Source organism: Tachyglossus aculeatus, chromosome 9 (genome assembly GCF_015852505.1).
Source record: "Tachyglossus aculeatus isolate mTacAcu1 chromosome 9, mTacAcu1.pri, whole genome shotgun sequence".
Lineage (NCBI taxonomy): Eukaryota > Metazoa > Chordata > Mammalia > Monotremata > Tachyglossidae > Tachyglossus > Tachyglossus aculeatus.
In genome coordinates, this window is record NC_052074.1 from 42,318,105 (window position 1) to 42,335,707 (window position 17,603).

Below are 17,603 nucleotides of genomic sequence, written 5' to 3' on the forward strand. Positions count from 1 at the left end.
TACAAGTTGGCAACATATAGAGACGGTCTCTACCCAACAGTGGGCTTGCAGCCTAGAAGACTAGTCTAGGCTTCTCCCAAGCCTTAGTACAGTGCTCTATACCTAGTAAGCGCTCAATAAATCCCACGGACTATGCTGTACTTGAACCCAGGTCTCCTGACTCCCAGTCTCATGCTGTTTCCATTTGGCCTCACTGCCTCCTTCAGTTTTCAGTAAAGGGTTGAGAACTCTAGGGAAGCAGCGTGGCTCAGTGGAAAGAGCCCGGGCTTTGTAGTCAGAGGTCATGGGTTCAAATCCCAGCTGTATGACTTTGGGCAAGTCACTTCACTTCTCTGTGCCTCAGTTTCCTCATCTGTAAAATGGGGATGAAGACTGTGAGCCCCCCGTGGGACAACCTTGTAACCTCCCCAGCGCTTAGAACTGTGCTTTGCACATAGTAAGTGCTTAATAAATGCTATCATTATTCCCAGCATGGCTCAGTGGAAAGAGCCCGGGCTTTGGAGTCAGAGGTCATGGGTTCGAATCCCAGCTCCGCCACATGTCTGCTGTGTGACCTTGGGCAAGTCATGTAACTTCTCTGAGCCTCAGTTACCTTATGTGTAAAATGGGGATTAAGACTGTGAGCCCCACGTGGGACAACCTGATCACCTTGTATCCTCCCCAGCGCTTAGAACAGTGCTTTGCACATAGTAAGCGCTTAACAAATGCCATTATGTCTCCCCCTTTTAGACTGTGAACCCACTGTTGGGTAGGGACTGTCTCTATATGTTGCCAATTTGTACTTCCCAAGCGCTTAGTACAGTGCTCTGCACATAGTAAGCGCTCAATAAATACGATTGATGATGATGATGATGGCAACTCAGCATTCGGGTAACACAATGCCGGGTTTGGAATCTGGGCTGTCATCCCTCGGCTTTACCCCCAGCACTTAGAACAGTGCTTTGCACATAGTAAGCGCTTAATAAATGCCATTATTATTATTATTATTACTCTGTACCAGCAAGAGGCAACTCGGTCCCATCTGACCTCTGACCCCCCCCACCCATCTTTTCGCACTACAGCCAAGCCAATCCGGCCGGGCCACTACCCGGCATCTTCTCTGACTGCTGTCCATGCCATCCGAGGAGGCGGCGGAGGGCCATCCAACTCCACTTACTACCAGAACGTGAAATAAACACCAAGTAAGTCGCCAGGGGTGGGGACCATGGTGGAGAGATAAATCGTGCCTTGTTGGAGGACTTCTGACCCCAGCCCCCTCTATGTGGGGACCAGACACCATGAAGACCCCCAAGGAGGGCTGGGAGGGGCACCAGAGCCCAGCGGAGGGATCCCAAATAATAATAATAATTACGGTATTTGTTAAGAACTTACTTTGTGCCAGGCACCGTACTAGGCGCTGGGGTGGGTATAAGCAAATCGGGTTGGGCACAGTCCCTGTCCCACGTGGGGCTCACAATCTTCATCCCCGTTTCACAGGTGAGGGAACTGAGGTCCAGAGAATTGAAGTGACTTGCCCAAGGTGTCACAGCAGGCAAATGGCAGAGTGGGATTCATTCATTCAATCGTATTTATTGAGCGCTTACCATGTGCAGAGCACTGTACTAAGCACGTGGGAAGTACAAGTTGGCAACATATAGAGACGGTCCCTACCCAACAGTGGGCTCACAGTTTAGAAGGGGGAGACAGAGAACAAAACAAAACATATTAACAAAATGAAATAAATAGAATACATATGTACAAATAAAATAAATAAATAGAGTAATAAATCCATACAAACATATATACATATAGACAGGTGCTGTGGGGAGGGGAAGGAGGTAAGGCGGGGGTATTAGAACCCAGGTCTATCTGAATCCCAGGCCTGTTGTCTATCCACTTAGCCATGCTGCTTCTCACACTTGTACTCTGGAGGGCTTCATTCTGGAAAGAGAAAGTCCCAGAAGAAGGAAAACTTTTTTTATTTATATGGAATTTGTTAGGTGTTTATTATGGCCAGGCACTGTACTAAGCACTGGGGTAGATAGAAGCTAATCAGGTTGGACACAGTCCCTGTCCAATGTGGGGCTCACAGATTTAATCCCCATTTTAGGGATGAGAAAACGGAGGCCCGGAGAAGTGAAGTGACTTGCCTGGGTTCTAATTCTGACTCCTCTACTTATCTGCTCTGTGACCTTGGACAAGTCACTTCACTCCTCAGTTCCCTCTTCCATAAAACAGGGATGAAGAATAGACTGTGAGCCTGTTGTTGGGTAGGGGCCGTCTCTATATGTTGCCAACTTGTACTTCCCAAGCGCTTAGTACAGTGCTCTGCACACAGTAAGCACTCAATAAATATGATTGAATGAATGAAGAATGAGCCCCATGTGGGACATGGATTGTGCCTAATATGATTAGTTTGTAATAATAATAATAATGATGATGACATTTGTCAAGCACATACTTTGTGCAAAGCACCGTTCTAAGTGCTGGGGAGGATACAAGGTGATCAGGTTGTCCCACGGGGGGCTCACAGTCTTAATCCCCATTTTACAGATGAGGGAACTGAGGCATTTGAGAAGTTGTGACTTGCCCAAAGTCACACAGCTGCCAAGCGGCGGAGCCGGGATTAGAACCCGTGACCTCTGGCTCCCAAGGCCGGGTTCTTTCTGCTTCTCTATCTACCCCATTGCTTAGTACAGTGCCTGGAACGTAGTAAGCGCTTAACAAATCCCATCAAAAAGGAAGAGGCTTGTGTGCCCACTAGGTGGTGGTGGAAGGACGGCCATTCCGCCCGGGAGATGAAATCCGGATCCTGTTTATAGCAGAATGCGGATCTGGTGGATTGGATTGTTGGGAAAATGTGGAGACAGGGAGGTGGTCAGATGTCCTAGCTAGAGCCTTGACCCATCCTGAGTTGCAGTGTCAGGAGTAAAAAAATAGAACAGAATAAGAACCACTCCCCACCACTTCCATCAATCAATCACTTATCTGTTGGGTGACCTTGGGCCAGTCACTTCTCTGCTCCTCAGTTACCTCATCTGTGACATGGAGATTAATAATAATAATAATAATAATAATGGCATTTATTAAATGGCGAGCCCAGGCTTTGGAGTCAGAGGTCATGGGTTCAAATCCCGGCCCCGCCAATTGTCAGCTGTGTGACTTTGGGCATGTCACTTCACCTCTCTGGGCCTCAGTTCCCTCATCCGTCAAATGGGGATGAAGACTGGGAGCCCCCCGTGGGACAACCTGATCATCTTGTCACCTCCCCAGTGCTTCGAACAGTGCTTGGCACAGAGGAAGCGCTTAATAAGTGCCATTATTATCTTTTAGACTGTGAACCCACTGTTGGGTAGGGACTGTCTCTATATGTTGCCAACTTGCACTTCCCAAGCGCTTAGTACAGTGCTCTGCACACAGTAAGCGCTCAATAAATACGATTGATTGATTGATTGATTAAGTGCTTACTATGTGCAAAGCACTGTTCTAAGCGCTGGGGAGGTTACAAGGTGGTCAGGTTGTCCCATGGGGGGCTCACAGTCTTCATCCCCATTTTACAGATGAGACAACCGAGGCATAGAGAAGTTAAGTGACATGCCCAAAGTCACAGAGCTGATAATTGGTGGAGCCAGAATTGGAACCTATGACCTCTGACTCCAAAGCCCCTGCTTTTTCCACTGAGCCACGCTGGTTACTGAGAGCCCTGTGCAGCAAAATCAGTGCCTGATGCTTGGGAATGTATTTTTAAAAAAAGGTCATTTACAATTGGTTGAATATGATTATCTGGTGAATTATACTGTAAGTCCCGTGTGGGACATGGGCTGATTTGCTACCCAGTGCTTAGTACAGTGCCTGGCACATAGCACTTAACTAATACCATTAGGATAAAAACAAAAACAGAGTGGAATAAGTGTTTTGAGGATTTTTTAATTTTGTTTTTTCACACACTGACTCTGACCTTTGGAAAACCCAGAATTCGTACTCAGGGCAGGACAGAGATTTTAAAAAATAATGATCGGTGGAAGAAAGTCCAAGTGAAATCCAAGGCAGAAGCTGATCTGTTCTATCAACTGTGTGGTGCTCTCTCTACCTTCTATAATAATAATAATGATGGCATTTATTAAGCGCTTACTATGTGCAAAGCACTGTTCTAAGCACTGGGGAGGTTACAAGGAGATCAGGTTGTCCCACGGGGGGCTCGTAGTCTTAATCCCCATTTTACAGATGAGAGAACTGATGCACAGAGAAGTTAAGTGACTTGCCCAAAGTCACACAGCTGATAAGTGGCGGAGCCGGGATTCGAACCCATGACCCCGGACTCCAAAGCCCATGCTCTTTCCACTGGGCCACACTGCTTCTCTACTATCCTAGGAGTGATAATAATATCATCAATGGTGTTTATTGAGTGTTTACTATGTGCAGAGCACTGTACTAAGCACTTGGGAGGGTAAGGCACAACAGAGTTGGTAGACACATTCCCTGCTCACAGCGAGCTTACAGACTAGAAGGGGAGACAATTTTTAAAATAACAAGAATAATATTTAAGTGCTCACAATGTGCCAAACTCTGAGCTAGGCACTGGGATAAATGCAGAATAATCAGTGTTCATTCATTCATTCAATCGTATTTATTGAGCACTTACTGTGTGCTGAGCACTGTACTAAGCGCTTGGGAAGTACATGTTGGCAACATATAGAGACGGTCCCTACCCAGCAGCGGGCTCACAGTCCACAGTGTTCACAGTCTAAGGATGCGGGAGACCGGATATTTAAATCCCCATTATACAGAAAAGCAAACTGAGGCATGGAGAAGCTAGGTGAATTGTCCAAGGTCACCTAGCAGGAATGACCACTTAATGTCTTTAAGTTTAGGAAGGCTGGGGAAGTGTGGCTTTGTTCTTGCTGCCTTTAGTATTGAAGGTAGAACCTGGTTTCCCTTTGGGCATCATCCCAGCTTGCTCGGCGTATAATCGAGAGGTCATCATTCCAGGGATGCTGAACTCCGCATGCTGGCTCCTGGGATAACTGAGCGCTCAGACTACTCTCCCTGCCTCCCTTCTGAGGCTGGGGGTCCACTGAGGTCTTCAGATCATCCCAATTAACCCACCATTTCAGGCTTCTCCTATGGATCTGCTAAAAGTTGCCATCATATCACTCTCTCTCTCTCCTCCCTCATCAACCTCCAGAGGCATTCTTGAGGTATTCCAACAGGGACGGGAAAGAGATCAAGTAACTCTGCTCCAGCCTTGGAATTAATTCCTCTATTTTGGGTCTCGGTCTGGAGTCATCGCATCAGTCAGTCAGTCAATCGTATTTATTGAGCGCTGTGTGCAGAACGCTGTACTAAGCACTTACCATCATCGCCGGTGGCGTCATTATCGTTAATGATATATAAAATGATGCCCAGAGCAGGAGGGAGAAGAAATCAGAACTTCATCTGGTACCTACCTCAGCGCTTAGAACAGTGTTTAGACACGTAGTACGCGATTAACAAATACCATAAATCCCCTCACACTCCCAAAACAGCTGATCCATAAGAGGGCAAGTCTTGGGTTTTTTTATTTTTATTTTTATTTTTTAATGGCATTTATTAAGCGCTCACTATGTGCAAAGTGGGTTTTTTTTGGTTGTTGTTGTTGTTAAGCACTTACTATGTGTCAGACACTGTTCTAAGTGATGGGGTAGATACAAGTTAATTAGGTCGGACAAGTCCCTGTCCCACATGGGGCTCACAGTCTAAGCAGGAGGGAGGAGAGGTACTTAATCCCCATTTTACAGTTGAGGAACTGAGGCCCGGAGGAGTGAGGCGACTTGCCCAAGGTCACAGAGCAAGCAATTAGCAGAGCCGGGATTAGAATCTAGGTCCTCTGAGGCCCAGGCCCCTGCTCTTTTCCACTAGGCCACGCTGCTTCTCTTGCTTGGTTGCCGTCGAAAGTTAAACCCTGACCATCCTGGACGCCTGAAAACAGAGAGAAGAAGTGGAATTGGCCCGGTGGTTTGCTATAGAAGCAAGGCCAGCGGGGGCCAATGACAGTATTAGAAAAAGGGAGAGATTTGGGGTGAGTCGGAAATGGAATGTTTTGGGAGAGTCTGACTTCGCCTACTCCATCCTGGAATATCCGTGGCCCACGTCCAGCCGTAATATGGTTTCCAAGGAAACTGTCAGCCCCTCCCCACAGCCATCCTCCGGCCCGTTGCCCGGGCTCTGCCAGCCACGGTGCTGCTACTACTGCTGCTGCTGATAATACTGCTGCTGATAATAATAATAATAATAATGTTGGTATTTGTTAAGCGCTTACTATGTGCAAAGCACTGTTCTAAGCGCTGGAGTAGATACAAGGTACACGAGGGGCTCACAGTCTTCATCCCCATTTTACAGATGAGGGAACTGAGGCGCAGAGAAGTGAAGTGACTTGCCCAAAGTCACACAGCTGACAAGTGGCAGAGCCGGGATTTGAACCCATGGCCTCTGACTCCAAAGCCCGTGCTCTTTCCACTGAGCCACGCTGCTTCCCCGCTGCTGATGGTTTTTATTAAGCGTTTATTAAGCGTTATGCTCTGCCACGTGCTGTGCGAAGCGCTGGGGTATATACAAAAGATAACCAGATCGGACAGTCCCTTTCCCACACGGGGCTCCCAGTCTCAGAGGGAGGGAGAGCAGGTACTGTAGCCCTGTTTCACAGATGAGGAAACTGAGGCCCAGAGACCCCCACAGCACCTGTATATATGTATATATGTTTGTACATATTTATTACTCTATTTATTTATTTTACTTGTACATATCTATTCTATTTATTTTATTTTGTTAGTATGTTTGGTTTTGTTCTCTGTCTCCCCCTTTTAGACTGTGAGCCCACTGTTGAGTAGGGACTGTCTCTATATGTTGCCAACTTGTACTTCCCAAGCGCTTAGTACAGTGCTCTGCACACAGTAAGCACTCAATAAATACGATTGATTGATTGATTGACCTGTCCGAGGTCCATAGCTGGGACTAAAATGCCCATCGTCTGATTCCCAGTCCCGTGTGCTTCCCACTGGCTGTGTGGGCCCTGTGATATTGCTAGTCCGGCAAGGAACAACTCTCGTTGTCTGGGGAGGCATGGGCGAGGGGGCTGGGGAGAACCCCCCTCCAACATCCTGAAGGAGGGAAAGAGTTAGGGAGAAGAGGGCTGGGCAGGACTTTCAGGTCTATTGGACTTTTTTTAAAAAAGTGAAAGTCATCCCCTCTGGGAGGATAATCCCAGGGGAAACCCCCCGCCCGGCAAGAATCAGATTTCAGTTTACCAAACCCCAAAAAAGCCTTTTTCTCACTCTCCTGCTGAGTCAGCTGGGAAAAGGAGTAATAATAATAATAATTGTGGTGCTTATTAAGTGCATACTATGTGCCAATCACTGTGCTAGGCGCTGGGGTGGATGCGAGCAAACCAGGCTGGACGCAGTTCCATGTGGGGCTTAAGTATCAATCCCCATTTCACAGATGAGGTAATTGAGTCCAAGAGGAAGTGAAATGACTCACCCAAGGTCACCCAGTAGACAAGGGGTGATGCTAGGATTAGGACCCTTCTGACTCTCAATACTCTATCCACTGGAGAAAAGGGGGTGAGGGGTGGGAACCCCAAATCCAAGTCTGGAGCCATTAGGGGAGGGCTTCTCTGAGACTTTTCAGGGCCTCTATCTTTGGGACGTGCAGTGGAGGTGTGGAATGGGTCTTCATTCATTCAGTCATTGTCGTATTTATTGAGCGTTTACTGTGTGCAGAGCACCATACTAAGCACTTTAGAGAGGACTCGGTGGCCTAGTGGAAAGAGCACGGGCCTGGGAATCAGAGAACCTGGGTTCTAATCCCAGCTCTGCCACTTGTCTGCCGTGCGACATCTTGGGCAAGTCACTTATCGTCTCAGTGCCTCAGTTATCTCATTGGTAAAATGGGGATTAAGACTATGAGCTCTGTGGGGGACAGGGGCCATGTCCAACCTGATTATCTTGCATCTACCTCAGAGGTTAAGACAGTCAGTCAATTGTATTTATTGAGCGCATGCCGCATATCGTAAGCACTTACAAATTCCACCTAAAAAAGGGAAGCTAGGATCTGAATGTTTTGCAGGGGACACCTGAGATGATGTGGGGAGAACTCAGCACAGCAAAATTCAATTTTAACATGTGCAAATATAGCTATCTACCTGTTTCCCTGGGCGATACATTTAGAATGAGTAATATTCTACCAGGGAAGCTTGCCCTGAAGGCTGGGTTTTCAGCCTCCGATGGGATGAATCCATCAGCAACCCTGGATTGGAGAAGAGTGGAATGAAGGCCCAGTGGTTTGCTGTTGGCATTCTGGAACAATCTTTCCTCCTTCATCTTTCTTGCAAAGCACGTACGGGGCTGCCCTCTTTCACTTCTCCTTCCACCCCTCCAGTGAAAACCTGTCCGTTTCCTCCCAGTGGGGTTTTCCACACTGGAAAACTGTTCCAGTGGTGAAAGAGCAGAGCCTGGGAAGTGATAGAGAATTCTAGAACCTGGAGGAGCCTCGAGAATTCCACCGGGTCCGATGGGACTGTTTCGGGGAGTATGGATCTAGTCTGTTAGATGGCAGGGAGCAAGCAAGTCTCAGCCTCCACCCCCTCCGATAACCCGCTGCAGGGTTTAATCAGCTTCCTGGTAAAGAAGTCCTTCATCGGTCCCACCCGGCTCCCTCCCCACCATCTTGCTTCGCTCCCTGTTCGGCCCTGAGAGGATACGGAGGAAGGATGGCGAGGAGAGATCCTTGGGATGGCCATATTTTGGAAGAACTTGGTCAGGCGAGTCCTCAGGTGGTCAGAGTCCGGGAACAAGGGGCTAACGCAGAGACGCTGCCCTCAGAAACAACTCCCAAGGCACTGTTGGAAGGAGTTGACAACCAATCATATTTACTGAGCACTTACTGTGTGCAGAGTACTGTCGTAAATGTTTAGGAGAGTACAATATAACAGAATTGGTAGACATGTTGCTTGCCCATAATGAGCTTTTTTTGTCCAAGTGATATTTTCAAGAAGTACTATTGTCAAGCACTGCTCTAAGTGCTGGAGTAGTTACGCGTTAATCACATTGGACACAGTCCCTGTCCCACACGGGGCTCACAGTCTAAATCAGTCAGTCAGTCAATCATGTTTATTGAGCACTTACTGTGTGCAGAGCACTGTACTAAACTCTTCGGAGAGTACAGTACAATTATAAACAGATGCATTCCCTGTCCACAGTGAGTTTATAATCTAGAGTAAGAGAATCCCCATTTTACAGTTGAGGAAATTGAGGGCCAGAGAAGTTAAGATAACATTAAGAAGTTAATATAACAGTGTTAGTGGATACATTGCCTGCCCATAATGAGCTTTTTTTAAAAAATGGCATTTGTTAAGCAGTTACTATTTGTTGATCCCTGTTCTAAACGCTGGAGTAGATACAAATTAATCAGGTCCAACACAGTCCCGGTCCCACGTGGGGCTTACAGTCTAAGTAGGAGGGAGAATCCCCATTTTACAGTTGAGGAAACTGAGGGCCAGAGAAGTTAAGATAACATTAAGAAGTTAAGAAGTTAATAGAACAGTGTTAGTGGACACATTGCCTGCCCATAATGAGCTTTTTTTTTTTTAAATGGCATTTGTTAAGCAGTTACTATTTGTTGATCCCTGTCCTAAACGCTGGAGTAGATACAAATTAATCAGGTCCAACACAGTCCCTGTCCCACCTGGGGCTTACAGTCTAAGTTGGAGGGAGAATCCCCATTTTACAGTTGAGCGAACTACGGGATAGAGAAGCAAAGTCACACAACAGGCAAGTTGTGAAGCCAGGGCTGTGGCTCCCAGGACCGGGATTTATCCACTAGGCCTCGGGATTCCTGGGTTCCTGCTAGGCTGACCGCTACCCCTGGCATTCAACACCCACCTCTATCCCCACCATCTCCCCAACTCAAAGCCAGGCCTTGCGGCGAGGGGCTTCGATGCAGTCAATCAATCAATCAATCAATCGTATTTATTGAGCGCTTACTATGTGCACCCTGAGGGTTCCAAGTCCCCAACAGGGACGTGCCGGGTCTTGAGCTGGGGGGATTCACCACCCAGGAGGCCTCCCCTGCGTAATCATGCCCCTTCGCGGGTCACTGAAGGCACAAAAGCAAACCACGTCGGGCCTGTGTGTCGAACGCACGCTGTACAAACAGCGGCCGGGCCTGCGGCTTCGGAGCGGGTGGGCTCCAGCCCTGAAATTCCTGGTATGTTGCTCTCTCCGGCCCAGCCCCGGGCAGAGCCGAGCCGGAGAATGGCTCCCTTCTTTGCTTGAAAGAACAGGCATGCACGGAGGGGAGAATCCAGGCTGCCTGCTTTGCAAGTCACAAAGCCCTCTTGGCCTCATTGGTTTGCGGATTAAAGGATCGGGCCTCCGCCGAATTGTTGCTTTAGGTTTCATCAGGTTTATTTCATTCTTTCCAACTGAAACCAGTTTGAAGGAAGGGCGGAGCCCCACGCCCTCTCCGGAGCAGCTGGCTTTGATCTCTCCGTACGTGCCCGCGGTAGACCCGAGGGCCGTGTCCCGGGCCCGGCTGCCGAAACCTAAAAATTCAGCCAAGCCGGGAATTAGCGAAGATGGTGCCGGCACTGAGAGAGAGGTGATTTAGTCTTTCGATGAGGGGAGAGCCATGGGGAGGCTTGAAATGTTTCTCCCCGAGTCTGGAGTGGTCTTCCCTCTTCCCCCTGATCCCAGTTCCTTAATGTCGCCAAGAGCGGACCCCTTGGGAGTGGACTGAGGATTTGTTCGTAGACTGTGAGCTCATCGTGGGCAGGGAATGTGTCTGTTTACGTTTTGTCGTACTCCCCCAAGAGCTTAGTACTGTGCTTTGCCCACACTAAGTGCTTAGTGAATATGATTGATTGATTGATTGATTGATCAGGAGCGAGCAGACTGAAGGATCTAGATCTGGGCTTGGGGTTCTGGACTTAGGTAAGGTCTTTTGGAGGGGAATCATCTGGGGTCAAAATCTCTCTTCCCCCCTCCGGAGCATAACGGCAGGTAAAGTGGAAAAAGCAGGCATTGGAGTTAGAGGGCTCAGGTTCTAATCCCAGCTCCGCCACTCACCTGATGTGTGTGACCTAGAGCAAGTCACCTAACCTCTTCAGGCCTCAGTTTCCTCCTCTGTAAAGTGGAGATTCAGAACCTGTTGTCCTGCCTTCTTAGCCTGTGAACTCCAATGGAGACAGGAAGTGTTTCTGACCTGACGATGTTGTATCTAATCTAGCGCTCTGCACAGTTGTTGGACCATGATCAGTACTGAATAGACGGCATGGTCATCGTCATCAGCATCAGCTGACCTTCCAGAAGTGCACAGTGACTTGCAGGGTTGAGCCTTGTTGGGGGGCACACTGGTGCTCACAGGCTGAGTTCTAGGACCCCTTGAAAGCTGAGTTCGAGGGCTTTTTCCGGGCCATAATGATGATTCCATCAAACGACCCATGCTCAATGCCAAAGCCTCGTGGCTCCACCTTGCTGTCTCATGCTCTCTCTCTCTTTCTCTCTCTCTCTCTCCCTCCTCTCTCCTGCATCTCCTGTGACAGACGTGACTCCTCTCAGCATGGCCCAGACTGCATCGTTTCACCGATTCCTCCCCCTACCCCCGTGTGCTCTCCATTTTCTCCATCAGGACTTTCCTCCGGGCCCCCCGGTATCCCCCGCGTCCCTCGGCAGCCCCCTCCCCACAGCAGCCTTCCCCGTCCAGAGATTCTGAGCTCTCGGGAATCATCTCTGCCTAAACACCGGTGTGTCTGGCTCATCGCTGCCTCAGTGGACCCGATCCATGCGTTCAGCCCCCGCTTCCTGAGGAAACAGGAGGTTTGGCCTCCAAAGCCCTCAGAGGTGGCCAACCTCCCCCCCCTGCCCCGCCACCGCCCCCATGGCACCCCTTCCCCACCCCCTGGGCCAGACCTTTTCCCTCGTGCCTCGCTGACTTCCTGTATGATAACTCAATTCTTTTATATTTTGAAGGGGAGACACTGTCCTGCTCTGTAGCTACAAATTTTGATTCTGAACATTTTTTTGGGGAAAAAAAGGCGTTCCCCAAAGGAGCATTTTTAACCTCCAGGTGGAATCTTGGGAGCTGAAACATTAACCCTTTGGCTTGGGGTCTGTTAAAAGATGACACTGATGTATTCATGGGAGAAAAACAATCTGTCAGTCGCGAGCTAGGTTTCAGTCCCACGAACACACGAGTGGAAATTCAAGGCCGTACGGTTTATGTCTGATCTGTGGGTGGTAAAATCCACCGCAGACTGACATCCTCGTCCTCCTCTTCCCCTCCTCTTCCCTCAACTGCTCTTCTTCCTCCTCCTCCCCACGACAGAACCTCTGGCCTGTTCCTCTGGGTGTGTGGAAGGGATGACACTGTCTCAGGGAACTCCTTGGAAAAGTGAGTCTCCAGTGGTCAGAGATGCAACAGATGTGTGTGTCCCAAGCCTCCCGTTCGGTGTGGCTCAGGACGTACCCCCAAGGGGTTGTCTTTAGAGGCCATGAATGCAGACAGGCATCCATCTTCTGAACCCAGGACTGGGAGTCGCCTTGGTTTCGCCCTGTGATTTCAAATCAGGGTGGGTAGGGTGACTGAATGCCCTAAAGGTTGGGGCCCTCTCTCACACCCGGGGGACTCTGGGTCCCGACACATTTTTCAGTGTCATAGGGCGGGAATCTCCTCTGGGTGGGCAAAGGACAAGACCCCAAAATCTTACTGAAGGGGCCGGTCTCCTCTCACCCCTTTCTGGGCAAGGTTGGTGTGTTCTGCATCATTTCTAGTGGTCCCTGTCCCCCCAGGGGAAACGCCGGGCTTTCTTGAGGGTATTTGAAAGTGAATATACAGGGTGCGTATGTGTGTGTTGAGTCTGTATAGCGTGTGAGCACAACTCCCAGAGGAACCTGCTTGGGCTTTCTGCATTGGCTTTGGAATCTTTTCTTGTACAAAAGTTTATCTGGGAACAGTTTTGTAGCAAAGAAGCGTCAACTTAATTTATTTCGTCAACTTTGCACTATTTTATTTTATTTTTCTGCGGGGGTGGGGTGGGGTTTGGAGGAATCTCTTTTGCTATAGTATTTATTTAATAAAGATCACAACTTCGTCTCGGTTTAATTTATTTTTAAAACTTTTCTTTGGAGAACGTGGGTGGGCACCATCAGACCAAGTCAATCGCAAGGTTGTAGGGGGCGGGGTCTGACTAGGCCCCAGACTCTCCTTCCTTATCAGTCAGCTATCCGTGTCTGAGATCTGGAATTCAAACATAGGCCTTGTTTTCCTCCCGTTTTCTCAAGTCGGTGGTCGGAGAGAGGAATGCCAATTCACTAATTGCCATAAATGCCACTGTGCATGGTTCGTACTACTTTATTATGCGCTGATCTCGTATATGACCCTGGTCACCTGGGCCTAATTCCTCACCCTGGAGTATTTCTCTGTGGGGGCCTTCTGAAGATCAGATGTTGGAGATTCTCGGAAATATTCGAGGGAAACGGTTGAAGATCACCCGGAGGCAAAACATAGAGGGGTTCTTTGGTTCAGAGAGCACGCTGCTGACAGTGGGATGGTATTCGTGGGTGTCACCCTGAGAACCTCTTTCATACACTGTGTTCATGAAAATGCAGTCGTGCTTGGTTCCCAGTGGTTAAGAGGGGAGAGGGATGGCCTCACCCGCTGCTTTGGGAAAATGCGCTTGAGTTGTTTGTGCAGTCGTGGTGATGGTTTGCGTGGAGTCATCCCCACTGTCTCTCCCGGTCCTCCTGGGCCAGGAAGCTGGGAGGGAGGAGAGTGCCCTCGCCCGTCCCTTAAGTCATCTCTCCTTTGGCTTGAGAGGGAGCCCGCAGCAAGCCCTGCTCATTCCCCCTGGGAAAGCTGGTTTTGAATTTTCATAAGGGTCTTCCCGCTAGCACTGATCAGCCAGTCAGTTCACTAGCCCCGATCTTTATGGGATCTCCAAACGAGCTTTGAAACTAACCCCAGGGACGAATCCTATGGAAAGAATCGAAAACCACGTTGGCATGCCTTTTAACCCTCTGAGGCGCTCAACGCCGCTTGAGAGTCGGGGAATGGAATTGTTTTTGCAAAGATTCTCATTTCACTTCGAATCGCGGATTTTCCCTTATTGTTTCCGTACGACCAGTTTCCACATTTTTGTAACCCGCTGTGGAAACCACGCCTCTACTCTTCTGAACTGTAAAAACTGTATTTTGCTGTTTTATACGCCTTTTCCTCTTCTCTCTGTATAATTTTCTATCGGCTGTGACTTCACACTTCTCTTTCGTGAGTGTGGCAAGGTGGTCGAAAGTGGTTCCAGCCACTTTCAACGGGACAGATTGCATGCAGGGCAAGTATTTTTCTAAATTAGTGGAACGCCGCTTGAGACTCCAGATTCGGAGGTGGAAATTCATAGCTGGTTATGAAATGGTTCGGGCTGTTCGGCATCTGATGAATCCCGTCCAAACACATCATCTCTTCAGACACTCCAATTCTTCTTTCAGTCTGGCGGCCACTGAGGGACGCGGAGTAGCAGTCAGGTGAGGATTGAGGCGAGTTTACGAAACTAAGGCTAAGAAAGAGTCTAATGGTGGCCTCGGTGACCTTTTTTGACTCGCCCCCTCTGAAGCCTGAGGGATGACTCGTCGGAGCCCTAGAACTGGGACGGCCGGGGAGGTCAACCGGTCCAGTCCCCTGCCTCCAGGCAGGTGAATGACGAAGCCAGATCCCCCTGGGTCCGAGAGTTCTTCTCCCTGCAGAGAGATGAAGACATTTCACCAGCTCTTCCCTGTGCCGAGCAGTGAAAACAAGCCAAGTTCAGACCTTGGGACATAAGCGACTCCAACCTCAAGGCACCGTGGGGAATCGTCTTCTTGAACGGGGGAGGAAATTACTCAGGTCTCCTTGCGACAGGAGAGGATGTCCTCGGATCGTCTTGCCTATAGCGTCCCATAGAGATCGCCTGACTCCATCCCGCTTCTTTCAGCTTCAATGACTCGGACGGGAAAAAGCGTTGGGCACAGGCCGGCTGAGCATCTGTGTCTCTTCCTCATTGCTTATTGTGTGTCCATTTTAAGTACTTTTCATTGTGGGCGGACACGGGGGATGGGACATCTGTAGAGTTTTCCAAGTCTAGTTTGTAAAGTGCATAGTGTGTCCTGCGGATGTGTGTTTCGGAGCGTGGTGTATTTGTACGGTAGCATTCGTTTCGGGAAAGACCGACCGACGGCGGGCAGACTTTGTTTCAGGGCTATCAGGGGACGATGGAAATTTGCATCGGGTCGTGGTGCCGTAATGCTGAATGGGAGATCTGTAAATGCAACCTCCTCCCGCTCCCCGAATCCCGCCACTCCCACGGAGAAGGTTTATTCCTCTTCCAGATTCTAAAATGCTATTAAAAACGTACGGATACGCTGACGGATTGCATGATGTATAATTTGAAAACTGTCCAAGTGGAAAATAAAATGGAATTAAATTTCCCCCGGAGGTTTCTCGTGCCTGATTTCTGGGTGGAGGGAGGGTGGCGGTGGTTCAGGGTCTGGGCGTGGCCGGCTTCTGGTCCCTCAGTCTTGGGTCTCGGGGAGGGATGAGGAGTGACTTTGGATGATTCAGTGAGGTCACACTGGCCACCTAATCAACCAGTGGTATTTATTGAGCGCTTTCTGTGTGCAGAGTGCTGTACTGAGCTCTGGGGAGAGTCCGGTAGAGTCGGGAGCCACTCATTCAATCGTTCAATCTTATTTATTAAGCGCTCTGCACTAAGCACTCTACTAAGCACTTGAGAGTACAATATAACAATAAGCAGAAATGATACCTGCCGTCAATGAGCTTTCAGTCTAGACGCTAAAATAAATTACAGGTAGGGGAAGCAATGGAGCTTAAAGATATGGACATAATCATAATAACGATGGCATTGATTAAGCGCTTACTACATGCAAAGCACTGTTCTAAGCGCTGGAAAACCGTAAGCAGGGTGTGGGGGGTGAACATGAAAGTCCTTAGGGGATGTGACCCAAGTGAAGAGGTGACGCAGAGGGGAGGGAGGGAAAGAGAGAGGTTATTTAGGGAAGCTTTCTTTGCCAATGCTATAGGCATGACAGAGGCCGTAAATCTTGCCCTGTTATCAATGAAAAGAATGAGGTGGAGTGAGGGAAAGGGGGCTGCAAATCATTTTGCATTTGTAAAATGTTTTCCCTCTCCTGCTAATTCCCCATGAAATCACCAAGGGGCAGTTCCAGGAATCCAGTTACCAGAAAAGATTTAGTCAGTGAAACTTGGAAGGCAGAGACCGGGCCTACTTATTCAAGTGCGTAATGCTCCACGTACAGTAGATGCTCAACAAGTGCTCTCGATGATGATGACCGATCAGGATTTTTCTGATTCATTTCTATTCTCTCACTTTATATCCCCATCCCGCTGTCACTTCAGTGCTACCTCAGTCAGTCGAGAGTATTTATTGAGCACTTACTGTGTGCAGAGCACTGTATTAAGCACCAGGCAGAGTACAATGCGACAATATAACGGACACATTCCCTGCCTACAACGAGCTTAGCCTAGAGGGGGGCGACAGACATTAATTCATTCATCCATTCAATCGTATTTATTGAGCGCTTACTTTATGCATAGCACTGTACAAAGCGCTTGGGAAGTACAAATCGGCAACAGTTATTGTTTATTATAATCATCACAATATATAATAATTATAATCATCACACTGCAATATGATTATTAATATAACCATTATAATAATTATGTTATATCATAATCATATTAACAATTATTATACTATCAATATAAATAAATACAATTACAGGTAGATACATAAGTGCTGTGGGGCTGGGAGGGGGGATGAATAAAAAGAGCAAGTCAAGGTGGCCCTCAAGGGAGTGGGAGAAGAGGTGATTAGCACTTATGGTCATATCTTTATATTCTAGTGTTTGCTCCTACTCGTAATATATTTTAGCCTGTCAACGTCTTGAAGGCTGCCAGGACTGGCCAGGGCCTGTGACTTCTTCTGTGAGCCAATCAGCCCATCTAGGGGCAGAGCTGAGTTGGCTGTGGAAAAGTGGGGGATCCATGAAGGACCTCTTTTTTGGGGGCGACCTAGTGGAACGAGCACGGGCACGGGCCTGGGAATCAGAGGACTTGGGTTCTAATAATAATAACAATAATAATAATAATAATAATGGCATTGATTGAGCGCTTACTAAGTGCAAAGCACTGTTCTAAGCGCCGGGGAGGTTACAAAGTAATCAGGTTGTCCCACGGGGGGGGCTCACAGTCTTCATCCCCATTTTACAGATGAGGGAACTGAAGCCCAGAGAAGTGAAGCGACTTGCCCAAAGTCACACAAGTGACAAGTGGGGAGCTGGGATTTGAACCCATGACCGGACTCCAAAGCCCGGGCTCTTTCCACGGAGCCATGCTGCTAATCTCAGCTCTGCCACCTCTCTGCTGTGTGGCCTTGGACTAGTCACCTCACCTCTCTGTGCCTCAGTTCCCTAATCTGCAAAAAGGGGATTCAATACCCCTTTTCCCTCCTACTCAGACTGTGAGCCCCACGTGGGACCGGATATCTTGTATCTACTGGAGAAGCAGCGCGGCTCAGTGGA

General features: G+C 48.6%; 1 protein-coding gene across 1 annotated transcript in view; it reads left to right on the top strand.

Annotated features, from left to right (window-relative positions):
• The window catches only part of KIF5C (kinesin family member 5C), a 79,107-nt gene extending 66,562 nt beyond the window's left edge, over positions 1 to 12,545 (top strand). Inside the window, exons 25-26 of the mRNA XM_038751748.1 lie at positions 1,062 to 1,181; positions 11,558 to 12,545. Coding sequence (XP_038607676.1) covers positions 1,062 to 1,174 — 113 coding nt within the window. The 3' untranslated portion in view covers positions 1,175 to 1,181; positions 11,558 to 12,545. The remainder of the gene's footprint in view (positions 1 to 1,061; positions 1,182 to 11,557) is intronic.
• Positions 12,546 to 17,603: the final 5,058 nt, after the last annotated feature.